The sequence below is a fragment of the Leucopleurus acutus genome, assembly GCF_964270905.1.
Source record: "Leucopleurus acutus genome assembly, chromosome: 5".
Classification (NCBI taxonomy): Eukaryota; Metazoa; Chordata; class Mammalia; order Artiodactyla; family Delphinidae; genus Leucopleurus; species Leucopleurus acutus.
The window spans coordinates 126,999,629-127,014,735 of NC_139147.1; the positions used below are offsets into that span (position 1 = coordinate 126,999,629).

The 15,107-nt window shown below is 35.1% G+C and overlaps 1 protein-coding gene across 2 annotated transcripts in view; it reads left to right on the top strand.

The window, feature by feature from the left end:
* STAG1 (STAG1 cohesin complex component) overlaps positions 1–15,107 on the top strand; it is a gene marked incomplete at its 3' end in the record, with an annotated part of 425,107 nt that overhangs the window by 319,340 nt on the left and 90,660 nt on the right. For both annotated transcript variants that reach the window (XM_082840023.1, XM_082840022.1), the window contains exons 11-14: positions 4,732–4,830; positions 5,346–5,425; positions 10,824–10,931; positions 13,893–14,007. In XM_082840023.1, coding sequence (XP_082696149.1) covers positions 4,732–4,830; positions 5,346–5,425; positions 10,824–10,931; positions 13,893–14,007 — 402 coding nt within the window. The remainder of the gene's footprint in view (positions 1–4,731; positions 4,831–5,345; positions 5,426–10,823; positions 10,932–13,892; positions 14,008–15,107) is intronic.

Sequence of the window (15,107 nt, forward strand, 5' to 3'; positions counted from 1 at the left end):
AGCCCAGATTATTGTTTCCCTACACTTTTTAGGACCCATTTCACATTTCCACCCTCATGCATTGCACCAGCTTTTCCCTGTTAACAGAGAGATTATCAATATCCCTATTTATCCCCATATGGCCAGAGGGAGGCCAGCAGATCAGTCAGTTCATCACCACCACCCCACCCCCAGAGCCAGCTGCCTAGCCCTTTCATTCTACGATGCCATGGTGTTTTTTGTTGGCTACTGTATCTCTTGGTAAGGGAGTGTTCCAAGGCTAAGGCCTATTCTTATGGAGCCAAGTGGAGGTCTAAAGACTACATGAACAAGACTCTCTTTCCTAATAGTACATAACAATGTCCCTCTCAAGACTTCTCTTCTTACCAAATGAAAAAGGGGGGGAGGTGTTAAAAGGAAACTTTTGAAGGTGATGAGTATGTTTATTGCCTTGATTATAATAGCACCATGCATGTATGAATATGTCCAAATGCATCAAACAAACGTGAAGTTTTTTGCATGTCAAATATGTCTCAATTAAATTGTCAAAAAATAACAACAAAGACTATCTTCTCTGTACTCCCTTCACCCCACCACATAAAAAAAAAAATCTGCTCCTTGACAGGCCACCTGAATTTGGTTCATTTATTCCCATTGTGGTGTTAACATTATACATAGGCATTTTAATAACAATCAGCATTTTCTCCTAGAAGCATGAAAATTGTCCCTTTAAAATACAACTCATTATGAAATGATGCCATTATGCTACACAATACTTTTTATAGCTCTTAACATTTTTTTCAAAAATAATTTTGCAAAAATGCTGATAGATTAGTGTCTCTGACAAATATGCCCAGCTCCCTCCCTCAACAAATTATTTTATTTTTCTGTGTTTCTTTTTTGTTTGTTTTCTTATTTTTATATTATATAGTTATTCATTCAAAAAATATTTATTGAGCAGCAGCTATGGGTTAGGCACTGTTAAATAGCATTCAGATCTGAATAAGATTTTGTGTAATAGCAAAACAACAAAACATTTATGTTTTGTAGTAGAAATACCTTCAGAGTACAGTAGAGCCCCCAAATAGAGAAATTAACAAAAATACAAGTGATTTTTCATCTAAGTTATTGCTAGACATTATTATTAAGTTATTTAATTAAGTCCCTGTAATGTACCAAGATTTGGTACATTAAAGAACCAAGATTTGGGAGGAGAAGTAGTTGATTGGGAGGCATCGTTGGACAAAGTGTAGATAAAACTCGACTGATGTCTTTGTTCTACCTATAATTTGCTGTGTGAACTTGAATGGATAGAGTAATTTCATCTTTTCTGGCCTTGTTTTTAAATTTAGAGTTACAAGTAAGGAAACTTCTTACATGCTGTCTTACATCTGGGGTTATGATTTTACTTTGGGTCAGCTATCTTTAGTCTTTTGCTTATCTGTTGTTGATCTCTTGTGATTATAGATACATATTACATAATACTTTCGTTGGCTTTCCACATCTTGCCTCCAGGAAGACCATATCTTGTGAGTCATCTCCATAGATCCCCATGGGCTGCTCTTCAACATTGCTGCCCATTATAATTATTATGCCCACCTTGCATCTACTAGTTAGTTGATGCTACTTTCTTTCTGCTGTTCTGTGATCTCATCATCTTCATTGTACTGGAAGCCGAATTCTGTTTGAGTATCTCCTAGTGCCAGCTCTAGCCTACAGAATACAGCTGTTATGGAGTTTCTCGGCAATGCCTGTGCCCCCATCACCAGTCTTTTCTTTATTGCCTTGGTAAACAATATTCTCTGGGCCCTCCTGAGGAACATACTCAACTAGTAGGTCTTCTGAGTTTATACAACAGATCCTTTATGGCATACTTTACTGTGTTTTAAATGCCTTTCTTCACAGTCTGCCACAACGATTCTCGGATCTCTTATTTCATTAATATGCAACGTTGCTTTTTCCAGGAGTCATCCAGCAATGCGTTAGGCCATTTCCATGAGCCTTAAATCCTGAGAAAAGGGAGAGTGCCCTATATCCAAAAACTCTGTCGTATCCTGTTTGATATTCCCATTTCCAGTCCAGTACCTTCAGCAGACACTCTCTTGGTTCTTACTGGTTCAAGTTGGCCCATTCCTGCAGCACCTATAGCATATAATCCTTCTCCTCCTTTAGCAGACCCAGTACTTCCCCATTTGGGCTATGCTGAAATTTGACCTTAGCTTGGAGCTACAAGGGAAGGTTAGTATAGAGCATGAGGAGGGCTACTAGCATTGTCCTTAAGGTACTTGCTTCGCTTGAGGTTTCCATATATTCGAGGGGAGGGGTGGGTGGAGGAGGCATGCTACCCTCTAACATGAAACTTATTTGCAGACCCACAAGTTCATGGGAAACTTGGAGTTGAAGGTTATCAGCTGCATCCACCAGTTATTCTTTGAAATTGCACTTCTTTCCTATATGGCCCTGATTTTGGCGTAGACTTGCTTGGGATGCAAAGTCCCTTAAATTCTGCCACCCTTAAAATTGAGTTCTGGGTCTGGTCTTCAATATGTTCAGCTCTTTATCTGCAGGAGATAAGGATCTCATTAAATGTTGCCAGTTGTTGATTTAAACTGGTGATTAATTAGCCTGTCATTTTCTCTGTTTAGCGTCTCAGTGACAGCCATAGTCCTTAGTCCATAGTCCTTATAGTTATTAATTACCCTCATCCCTCAAATGCTTGGCATGTTGTACAAGCTAAGTGCACATCTCCATTCACCCGCAAGTGAATTAGCAAATGGCTGCTATTCTGTGTCAGAGACTATCGTTAACTTCACTTACAACCAGAAATTGAGTCCTTCCTCATAGTAGTCCTTCCTTCAAGTGATCCAACCTCAGAATCCCATCATTGAGGTCTGCTTCTTAGGACTACTCTTGGTACCAACTGTTCAGGTCACATTCCTTAGAAGCCCAGCCTTAGTCAGAGATTTTTGTGCTAGTGATACATTGAAGTTTGTATTCTCCTGAGAAGCCTCTAAGAAAGTGAGGAATATAAGATTAAGCAGGAGACACACTAACAGAAATGTGGTTTCAGAAGAAATTTTGTCTGAGCATCGTCTCAGAAGGAATTTTGAAAAATTTCAGAGGTTGTACTGTCCTGAGGCAAGGAGGGTGGGCTCTTTTACCCTCCTATATCATTCCCCACTGGCTATGAGCCTCATCCTGAAGGAGGGAAAGGGTGTGGACAGGAGAGGCAAGGTAGAGCATAGGAATCTTTGTACCAGGTGGTTCTTTTCAGCCATGGTCAATTCTCCAGAGAAAGATGCAGGTAAGCGCCATTAGCTGTCAATACAGGAAGAAGCAGGAAGATTAGCCTTGTATATTAGGATTTGGACATCTGGGCGGGGCCTCAAGAGCATCTACCAGAGGTACCTCCTATGTGCTAGAGACTTTACCAGCAAGCATTATCTCATTCAGTGGTGTGCTCGAGCTACCTTGAATCAGCTTTCAAGAGAGTGATTATGCACATCCATTCACTTATATGAGTTCAGTATCATTGGTAGCTTGAAATTGGCCATGGAGGGAGTAATCACATCACAGAAATCTGCAAGTGCAACAATTCAGGGCCCCGTCCCCCAGAGCTAGTTGTTAAAACTTTTACCAGCATTCAAATTTTATAACAACCTTATGAAGTCAGTATCATATTTTATAAATGAGAAAACTGAGTATCAGAGTGATTAATATACTTGTCATCTCTCATGTAGCTACTAAGCTATAGAATTGGAAATCTAGCTTTGTCTGGTTCCAAAACTTGGACTCCTACTGTTACAGCATGTTGCTTTTTTTTTTTTTTGGCTGCCCCGGGTCTTCATTGGGGCATGCGGGAATCTTTAGTTGGGGCATGTGGACTCTTAGTTGCGGCATGCAGGCTTCTTAGTTGCGGCATGCGGACTCCTAGTTGCAGCATGGAGCCTTCTTAGTTGCAGCACGTGGACTCAGTCCCAGCATGCGAACTCTTAGTTGTGGCATGTGGGATATAGTTCCCTGATCAAGGATCGAACCCAGGCCCCCTGCATTGGGAACGTGGAGTCTTACCCACTGGACCACAGGGAAGTCCCCAGCATGTTGCTTTTTGAACACAGAAACTTCGTTCTCTTTTTAATCATTTGAGAGTTGGCTAAATTTCTAGATGACCCGGAATGCACTTTGATCACCAACACCTTCTACTCCAAGTTAATGATTTTATTATATTTCCCTAGTAAATAGCAACCCCAGGACACATCACTCTATCATTTTGCCTCTGTTTTTAAACATTCTTCCCTTTATCATGTTTTCTTAACTGCTCTTTCTGGAAAGTAAAAGGTATCCAGTAAATATTTGTGAAATGAATAAATGATGACCCTTTAATATGAAATTAGATTTTTCTACAGGAAGGACAAATTAACATACCCTTCTTTAATTAAAATCATAGGTCAGAAATTCTCTCGAAGTGCCACAGTATAATGTGGGAGGTATTTCATGTTGAACCAGAGTTGATACACATTTGAAAAAGGTGTAGCTTACTCTCAAGTAACTAAGGGATTTTTAATGCATTTTTAATTAAATGTAAGTGCAAATAGAATTGCTTGGTTCCACCTTATGTTGAATTACAATATGAAGTAAATTGAATGATTAAGCTGAAAATGACTTTAGTCTTCATATAGACTTGAAAATCTTTTCAACTTTTATGGCATAGAATTGACTGCTTCTGTTGTGTTTTTGTTTGTATTTCTGAAGCAAGGAGAAGTCAGGCTGAAGTGTTTGAAAGCTCTACAAAGTCTGTATACCAATAGAGAATTATTCCCCAAATTGGAGCTATTCACTAACCGATTCAAGGTAAGATGCTTAGCATATTTTCTTTTTCACTTTAAAAATGCTCGTTTTAGCTAGTTTAGCAAATGACATTACCATAACAAGTGTTTAGGTCATATTCTTTACTGCATATTCTTTAAATGAACCTGTATTAAATAGATGAATCTCTGCTTTACAAAAGATATTACCAACATGAGTTCTTATTCATTACCTTCAATAGAAGGCTCACCTGCTTAAAATAAGATTTTTTTCATAGACAGCTTTTTTATAGTTATATTAATTTTGCAAGGTAAGGTTTGTCTCTGTTAGAGAATGCCAGTTGATGAAAAAAATTTTATATTATAAACATTTATAACACCTCCTGGTGTGTGCATAGGACTATGATAATATGGTTTCAATAGTAAAGCTTTCCATTTAACCTAATCATCATTAGACTAATCTATCATTAGTCTTCCATGAACTCCCCCAAAGACATTACCTCAGATCTGTCTCCATTTACTTTCTGTTCATGGTTGGTTTGATGTATAACTTTTCTTCAGGATCGCATTGTATCAATGACACTTGATAAGGAATATGATGTTGCTGTGGAAGCTATTCGATTGGTTACTCTGATACTTCAGTAAGTATAATATTTTAATTTAATCTGCTAATATATTAATGTTTTTTCCCAGCATTATTGATGTACTTCGCATATATAACCCTAATATATATTCTTATCACTTTAGGTTTTACTTTCACATTTTAAGGTTAGGTTTGAAACAAAATGTTTTGTTTTCTCTTTGTTTTTTATTTTGAATATTGTCTATTTTCTTTACATAAAAGTTCTTTTATGCAGTATCAGAGAAGTAACATACTTCTGTTTAAAGAGAGAGAAGGCTTCAAAGGGATAGGTTTTTCAAATAGGCTTCTTTGGAATGGTATAGAAGTAGGAGAAAGGAAATAAGGCATTTAAATTGTGTCATTAATATGATAGAGATTTTAAAATAGGAATAGTTAGTTTCATCTATAGAGCTTTGACTAAAAACTAGGAAGAATCTATGTGAGAGAATGCAAGTGCCGGCAAAGTCATTACAAATCCTCCCCTCCCCGCTTTGTGAGGCTATATCTGTCATACACCAAACATCATGTATGCCAGGGTCTGTTGTTGTTTTGATCTCTTTTTACCTCTTTCTGCTCTATTACCATATTCTTTGTTATTGTGGCTTTATACTCTAGTATATGTTGTATGTTATAAATATGGCCTCTTAGTGATTTGTTCCTTCTTCTTTGCCTTTCTTTTAAAAATCCACTTAGCTACTTGTGGATTTGTTTTTTCTTCTTTATGAATTTTTAAAGTACTTTTGTCTAATTCCTCAGAAACTTTGGTTGGGAGTTTAAATATTAGAACTCCATTTAAGGACTTCCCTGGCGGTCCAGTGGTTAAGACTCCATGCTTCCATTGCAGGGGGCACGGGTTCGATCCCTGGTTGGGGCACCTAAGATCCCATAGGCTGCATAGCATGGCCAAAACAAAGAACTGCATTTAATTTTATGAAAAATTTAGGAGAGAATGGAATTTTTTACAATTATGTATTGTTTATACATAAAAAATGATGTATTGCTTTATTTAGATCTCATTAGGTTTTTTATATAAGGTTTAAATTTTTTCCTAGAGGTATTGTACATTATTTACTAGGTTAATTCTTAAATACTGTATGTTTTTATTGTTTTATTGTTATTTGATTAGTATTTAGTGTTAAAAATATTTTCTACTTAGTTATTCCTAAGGCAAGGAAACATTTAATTTTTATGTTGGTCTTTTATGTGCAGCTTATTAGAACTTTTATCCGTGTTGACGGTTTGATTGTATTGAATTTACTATGTAGATTATTATATGATCTGCAAACAATTTCAGTTCTGTCTTCTCCTTTTCTAACCTTAAAACTTTTGTTTCATTCTCTTGTCTACTTCCATTAGCCAGGACTTTGAACACTATGGGAGTATCACTGATAGTGGATTTTTTTGTTCTTGTTCTAGGAAGGCATCTAAAGTTATTTCTGAGATAGGTTTTTGATATGATAGAAGTTCTTTTGTATTCTCAGTTTTCTGGGATTTTCCTTTCATACATTGTTGAGCCTGAATAAAATTGGTAGATTTGTCTAATGGTGATTTACACCCATGCATTTTTAGAATAAATCCTGTTTGAACATGACATATTTGTTTTCATTGTATTTTGTTTAAATGCAATGTTATATTTAATATCCTATTTAGGATTTTCACATCTGTGTTGTGTGTAAATTTGACATCATTTTTTTGTTCCTTACCCAACTTTGAAATCAAGATATATACTGTTTGGAAAATATCTTCAGTAGTTTCTCACCCTTTTTCTGTTCTGAAATAAATTTGCTATGACAGATTAATTCCTCCTTGAAATTCTGAGAGAATTCTTTTGTTAAAGCCATGTCAGTTTTAAGTTTCTTTTGAGAGAAAGGTCTTTGATTACCATTTCTACTTCTTCAGTGGTTATCTATCTAAGTTAACCTTTATTTCCTCTTGTAATAATTTTGGCTTTTCATATGATTTTTATAGTATATCAGTTTTATCACAGTTGTCAACTTTATTATTTGATAGCTTATGATATTTTTATTCATAAAACTATTATTTCTTTTGTTATTTACATCGTTCATTTTATTTGTATCCTCTTGATCAGTCATGGCAGAGGTTTGTCCATCCTACTGTTCTTTTCAAAGAACTAGCTTCTTTTAGCTATTTCTTTCTTGTTTTTGAACAATCGTATTGAAAGTAACAAATATACCTTTAAGTACTACTTTACTAGTCTCCTAAAAATTTGGACATAGAATATTTTCATAGACAATCAATGATAAGTATTTTGATTAAACCTTTATGATTTTCAGTTTAAATCAAAATTATTCAGTAGTAATTTTTGTTCTCCCTAGATCGGATTGTTTAAAGCTGTTCTTTCTATTTTATTGTATTATTTGAGAGTGTGTTCTGAGTACTTTGGTCAATTTTCTGAATTTTCTAAGTATGTTTAGAAACAATACATATCTGTGTTGTGTATATAGTTATTTATATTCATTACTTTGAATTTATTTAGTGTCATTCAAATTATCTATACCTTTGCTTATTTTTGTCTACTTTTTCAGAAGGATGTGTTAAAGTCTTGAACTACTATTGTTCACTTGTCTTTCCTTTTCGGTTGTTGCTTGGTATACTTCAGAGTATATAGATCAGTACCTCTCTATTCATGATTTGTACATCTTCTGATAATATTCACTTTATCCTTACATCTCATTCTTCCTTGTCATTTATGAAGAATTTTTTCCTTTTCAAATTCTATTTTAAATTATTATGCCCCCTAGTTATAGTTTACTTGTAAATTTCACAAGCTTATCAATGTCTTTCCCTTGAACAAAAAATACCCACATTGCAACCACTTGTATTTTTCATCGGAATTGTCTAGAGTTTAAAATCTATTGTTAAGGATTACTTTTTTACCCTTTTTTGGGTTTTTTTGCTTCCTTTTTTTTATTTAGTTTCAGTAATTGCTCATTTAGACAAGAGTAAACTTTGCTTTGATAGTACTTCTTCCCTTACTTCCAAGGAAGAGTAATTCTCTCATAGACTCCTCCAGTATTGTCTTTTCAGGCTAGTTTACTTCCTTAAAGAGTATTTTCAAACCATCTAAGACCTTGTTTGTCTAAAAAAAATCATACTTCCATCATGAATTTAGAAAATGGTTTGGCTAGTTTCAAAAGTCTATTTTTAAGGTTTTTTTCTATGTTTTCATTGGAGGAAATAAGGGCAAAACGTGTCTTATATAAAAGTATAGTTATGGCCCTCCAGCTGTGTCAGATGACCTAATAATTCATTAGGTATATTGGTCCTTTTATGGATTCCTCAGAGAGCTCTCCCTTTTGCAGAAGAGGGAGATGTCATCCTGGAACCCACAGAAGTCCTTAGGATGGACCTCCAAGTGAGGGTCCTTGGCTTCCCACAGGAAGGAATTCCGGAGCGAACCATAGTAAAGGGAAGGCAAGTTTATTTAGAGAGATACACATTCCATAGGCAGAATGAGGCCTGTCTCAGAAGGCAAGAGCGGCTCCAGGGCACAGGGTCTTCTGGGAAGGTGAGATCTGCCCAGGGGCATGGGGTCATAGGTTTTTATGGGTTAAGTAATTTCATAGGCTGAGTGGGAGGAATATTCTTGCTATTTTGGTGAAGGGTGGGGATTTCCCAAGAATTGGACCACTGCCTACTTTTTGACCTTTTATGGTCCTCCTCGGAACTGTCATGGTGTAAGAGGGAGTGATTTTTAGTATTTCAATGAAGGTATAATTAGCTAAAGGTCAGTGACCCAACTGTTCTCAAAGCCACCTTGGTTTGAGCTGGTTCTAGCCTATCTTAGCATCCCAACAGCTGCTCCCCTTCTTCATTATCTAGCATTTTGTGTCCTGTCCCTTTCCCTCCTGTCTCATCCCCACTCTAGGTATTTATGACAATGGGAAGTTCCCCAGAGTGGACAGTGCCTCCTCTGGCTATTTACTGTGTGACTCAGCGCCTGACTTTCAGGTTTCCTCTGTTTGAGTTGCTTGCCCTTTAGGTGGTCTTGTTGGGCAAAATGTCTTTTAAAACTATCCAGGCTGGCTCCCTTTAAGTATTCCATATCTGGCCTAAAGGAAACATGGAAGAAGTATGGATTTCTACTCATTATATTGCTCAATCTCCTAATGTCTACTTATATATTATTTTGGTGAGAAATGAGCTAAGGTTTCCAAAACTAACTCTCCAGTCTGTTATAGCATTGCATGAAATGATCTGGCCTTATTTTTCTTGGCTTGTGGACTCTCTACCAGAACTTCCCCAAAACAACAAGTTAAGTCACCTTTAACATCCTGTTATACCATCTTTAAATTCTTTTTCTCTGCATCTGTTAATTCTTCTTTCAGTATAGATTACTTTCCTTTCACTTATGAGCTTAGATTACTGAGATATCTTGTTAAATTTTTTTTCCTATGAGTTTAACTTTATCCTGAGGGTATTAGCTAATTGAGTTGATGATATACATGTAATTAAGTGAAGAGGTTAAAACTTAGGCCTTGTTGAGAGGGGGGAAAAAGTGTACTTTAAAAAATGCTTCTGTCTGTCTCCCATCCTTGATATTCAGCCCTTTTTCTTTCAGAACTAAAGTTTCTCCCTTATACTATGATGCAGCTACCTTATTCTGCTGCAAAGGTCATTCTAATTTATATTTGTCAGATCCCTCGATCTCCTCTTAACCTCTAGGCATCTCCAGAGAATGAATTTATACCCCTACATCTTGTCAAGAACCTGTATAGCCCAAGAATTCTGTAGTCATCTAGTCATTAATCTATAACCCTGTCAGACATTTTTAACCATGTTAATAATCAGGAAATAGATGTTCCCTCTTTGGGAAAAAAATACTTAAAGATACATTCCAGCAAACCAAGAAAAGTTTCAAACTTTAAGAATGCATGAATAGAAAGGTGGGAAATTTGTGTTAATAGAGGAGTGGTTATGACTAGTGAATCCATTTTACATAGAAAGAAGACTAAATAGTATTGTAAATATTGTGATAAACTATAATTTAAAATAGTTCTGGAAAGAGTTACATAGTACAATAATAATTTAACTCTGTAAAACAGGGGCAAATATATGACCAGTGCCTATTAACAAAAATCTTATGCACATTTAAAGAAACTGAGCTAAACTGGGCTAATATATATCCCAAGGTACTAATACTCATTGTCCATAGGTGTGTATGGGAAGAAATGTGGACATTTTATTTTCTTGTGTTATCTGTATTTTCTGAATTTTATATAACAATTAAGTGTCTTTTATAGTTAAAGAGAAATATTATTTTCAAAGTCAGACTAAAAAGAGAGGAAAATAAAGTCAGCATGCTTGAGCTTTTATAAAGAACCTTACAAAATGTTAATCAAGGTAGAACTGACAGTAACTATTTTTGGCTCAGTGTTACTTTCTGAATTTTTCAGTGGAAGTGAAGAAGCTCTTTCCAATGAAGACTGTGAAAATGTTTACCACTTGGTATACTCAGCACATCGCCCTGTTGCTGTGGCAGCTGGAGAATTCCTTCACAAAAAGTGAGTTAATTCTCTTTGAAACCAGGTTCCACTTTCATATGTTGTTTTATCGTTGTTTTACAGTTAATGAAAGAAAGTAATAGTGACTGAAAACAGTGCTAGAAGTGGCCATTGCCCCAAGTTCTGGGGGTTATAATATTCTCACACCTACGTGCACATCATGAATCACATCCCTGAGAATGATGTCCCTTGTGATATATTCCTTTGGCCTGAAATCTAAAAGGATGGTTCTCAGCTAGTCAGCTTAGGCGTGTGAGTGGAGAAAGGAGAAGTGCTTGAAGTTTATAAAGACTCCCCTAAGTAACTGATATTTTATTTCACCAAATTTTTTTCCCTTTTAAAATTCTGAGTTCTCATCTTCTCAACATTGGTAATTTAAATATCCTCAAAACGCCTCCCAAATTTTCATTTTTCTCCATTCTGTCAGGATGAGGATTATTTTAATCAGTAATCCATAATGATGCTAAAAATTATATATGCAGTTACAGTTTAAAAGCAAAATCTCATCCATTTTTGTGACAAAGCATAGCGCTAGTGAGAGTTTATGAATATAATTAAACATTCTTATGAAATATATTTTTGATCATGGTCTACTGTATATGTTACATAATTTATTAGTAGATTAATTCATTCTTAAAATGTAAACATATTCTTGGGCAAGGGGATGTTTTGCTTTGTTTTTGTTTTTGTTCATAGATTTAACTTAGTGACTTTGACAGGTGAACCCAGAAGTCCATTACATGTTGTGATTTGTAATTACGCTAAGCACAGATGTAAATCATGCACTGGGCAACTGTTGTACATGGATGATTAACTTTGATAATGAGCAGGCCTGGCCCTCCATCCAGCATCAGCAGCTCAGTGCTGCAGCCACAAACTGCTCTTTACTTAGTGGTACCTCTCAAAGTGAGAAAAAGTTGTTTCTATGTGAAAAATCTTTAAGAAGGAAGCTGGCTAGTAGGGCATGCTGGTAATGAAAGTGAGGAAGAAAGTCAGAATTTTTAGGCATGACTTTTAAAATAAGATATTGACTTTGACAGTGACTCTGACATCATTGGCTAATAAAGAATAATGCTATTTCCATATTTATCTTGAGGTGTTGTCTATCACAAATATCAAGGGTATACTGTAGTCTTCACTTCCCTTCCTTTTTTATTGTATTCTAGTAATAAATTCTAATCTGTTCTCTACTTAACTTTTCAAAAAGCTTTGTGTTTTTTTAGAAAGAATTATTGCTTCTATAGTTTCAAAGAAAAGATAGACTAAAAAGGCTGGTCAGCTACAGAATAGAGGCCATAAACTGGCAGCACTGTAATCAGAAAGAGCCTTTGGATATATTTAATTTTATTTGTATTGTGTTTTTGTAAGTTTGAAACACTTGCTAAAGAATTTTAAATTATAATATTTTACGTAAAAATTGACAAATGTAAGCTGCCATTATTTTTTATTTCTTTGTGCAAAGGAAGTCAATTCCTATGCAAATGAAAGCTTCACTTCATAAGCTTGTTTTATGCCCCTGCCCTGAAAATATTCAGTTTGAGAACTTTTGATTCTTAATGATCTCTTTCAGCATTTTCCCACCATTTAATATTGTGATCTGTTAAAATCTTAACAAGTAAACTGTAGACTAGCCCCAGAATTCCACGATAAAGTTTAAAAAAAAAAAAATGTGTGCATGCACATAGACTTAGTCTGTTTTTTAGTCTAGTGTATTAAGCTATACCAAGCATCCAGAAAACGGTAAAATGTATCTGAAATGAATGTTTTAATGTCATTGAAAATTCTACATTTTAATATTAGAAAAATTAAGGTAATTACTCAGTGCCTTATATACAGTGAATGCAGTTATTTAAATTTGTATGTTTTAGTGTAAAGGACCCTCATATTTTCCATTTGCCCCCCACCTCTGAAAGCCACCCAAATAAGCTTTCTCTTAAACCAGTCTGATAGCTGTGCAGATATAGCTTCAAGATAATACTCTAGTCTTCTATACCCCTGCCATATACTTTCCCCTTCCCTCCAAAAATAGTTTCTCAATACTCATTTTCTGCTTGAAATTGGTTTATATTTTATGTCACATGAAGTTTTTCTTATTTTATTCAATTATTTAGCCTCTCATCTGAGAGGCCTACTATGACTTCCATGTCTAAACTAGCACTCTATATTCCTATTCCTAGACCGTTGTATTTCCTTGTAACACCTGAGGTGGTATATATTGATCTACTGTTTATCTCCAACCACTAGAGTGAGAGCTCAATGAGAATAGGGATTTTTTCTTTGTTCAGTATTATATCCCTTTTACCTGGAGCAATACCTGGGAGTAAGGCACCTTGAGTAGTCCTTAAGTTTTGTTAGAATAAGTCTTCTTAGCAAATTAAAATTTTCAAGTCATTTCTTTGCCATATTCTAGAAGTTTTGCCACTAAGTAGTATTTTTATAAATTTAATGTTTCTTTCATTTTACTCAATACTGTTGGGTTGTTGAATACTGTTTCTAGGTAATAGGTTAGTAAACAGAAGATAGTGGAAGAAGTAAATCATGATTAAAAGTCTGAATTTTTACCATTATTGCTGGAGCCTTTGGTTAAATTCTATAATTACATGACTGTAAAATGGATATTAAGAAAATAGAACTCTATTTAAAATTACATACTTTAGTATCTATCATAGAGAATAAAAAGTTTATGTTTTTCATAAAGATTTGAACATTGATTAGTCATCAGTAAAAAAAAGCTTTCTTTTAGACTTTATGTATAGTTGAACTGTATGAAATTGTTTAGATCTAACCACTTTTTGACCTATAAAAACATCAGTTACATACTTGTGTTGAAACAAATCAGTAACCTGATCTCTAATACTGTTTTCTTCTTTTAACACTGAAATAATTTATACATTGAAGGAAAAGACTAAAATTCATATCCATGTAAATTTGTAAAGTTCTTGTTTTGTTACTTATTTCCAGGCTATTTAGCAGACATGACCCACAAGCAGAAGAAGCATTAGCAAAGAGGAGGGGGAGGAACAGTCCAAATGGGAACCTTATTAGGATGCTGGTTCTTTTCTTTCTTGAAAGTGAGGTAAATTTTTAACATAATTCTTTATTTTGTTTTTGTTTTAACATTAGATTACATTTTAAATAAAATTGTTGTTTAATTCATTGTAATTAACGATATTTTTTAATCAAATGAAGACAAGCCTGTTTCTTACAAATCTGACTCCATGGATATTTTCTTTGTTTGTTTGTTTTTTTTTCTGGTTTTTTTTTGGCTGTGCCACGTGACTTGTGGGACCTTAGTTCCCCAACCAGGGATTGAACCAGGGTCCACGGCAGTGAAAGCCTGCATCCTAACCACTGGGACCACCAGGGAATTCCCTGCCTCCATGGATTTGATTTTATGATTATGGAATCAGTACTCTACCTTTTGTGGGAATATGTATGCAGGTGTGGATTAACACTGAATATAGGCTAGCAATTTTTAAAGTTTTATAGTATTGCATTGTAATACTACATACTTTTTATTGTTGCTTTTTTTTTCTTGAATTTTTGCCCATGCCTTTTAAATTATATTATTTAGGGAATTCCCTAGCAGTTCTGTGGTTAGGACTTCGTGGTTTCACTGCCGAAGGCCCAGGTTCAATCCCTGGTCAGGGAACTAAGATCCTGCAAGCTGTGTGGCATGGCCAAAAAAAAAAAAACCACATTATATTATTTAAACAGTTCATGAACATTGTCAAGCTATTAAAACCATTAGTTTTATCTTGTTTGAAAATTATGTTATTTAAGGAGAAAGAAAAATATGAATTTAGATGTAAATTAGTAGTTGTACAAATCCATAGTAGTAATTCCATGTGACATTTCCATGTCAGTTTATCAATTAAACAGTTAACATCCATAACATATTATCTATCTAAGTCTGTTTGCGCAAGTGAACTTTGTTTTGCCCACTTAAATGTTCTTTGATATTAGAACTGTATTTCCTACTGCTGGTATGACATTGGGGGAATGGCAAACTAAACCTAAAGACCCCCTGAATGAACAAACCTGTTGGCTTATAAGTGAGTGGGAACAGAGTTGCAAAAAAGGTGGCGAAAATCTGGAAATCTAGGACCCTGAACTTTACTTGGGGAAAGAGTATTTTTGGTTTGTATTGGAATGTCCAGGAAGAAGAAAAACTTG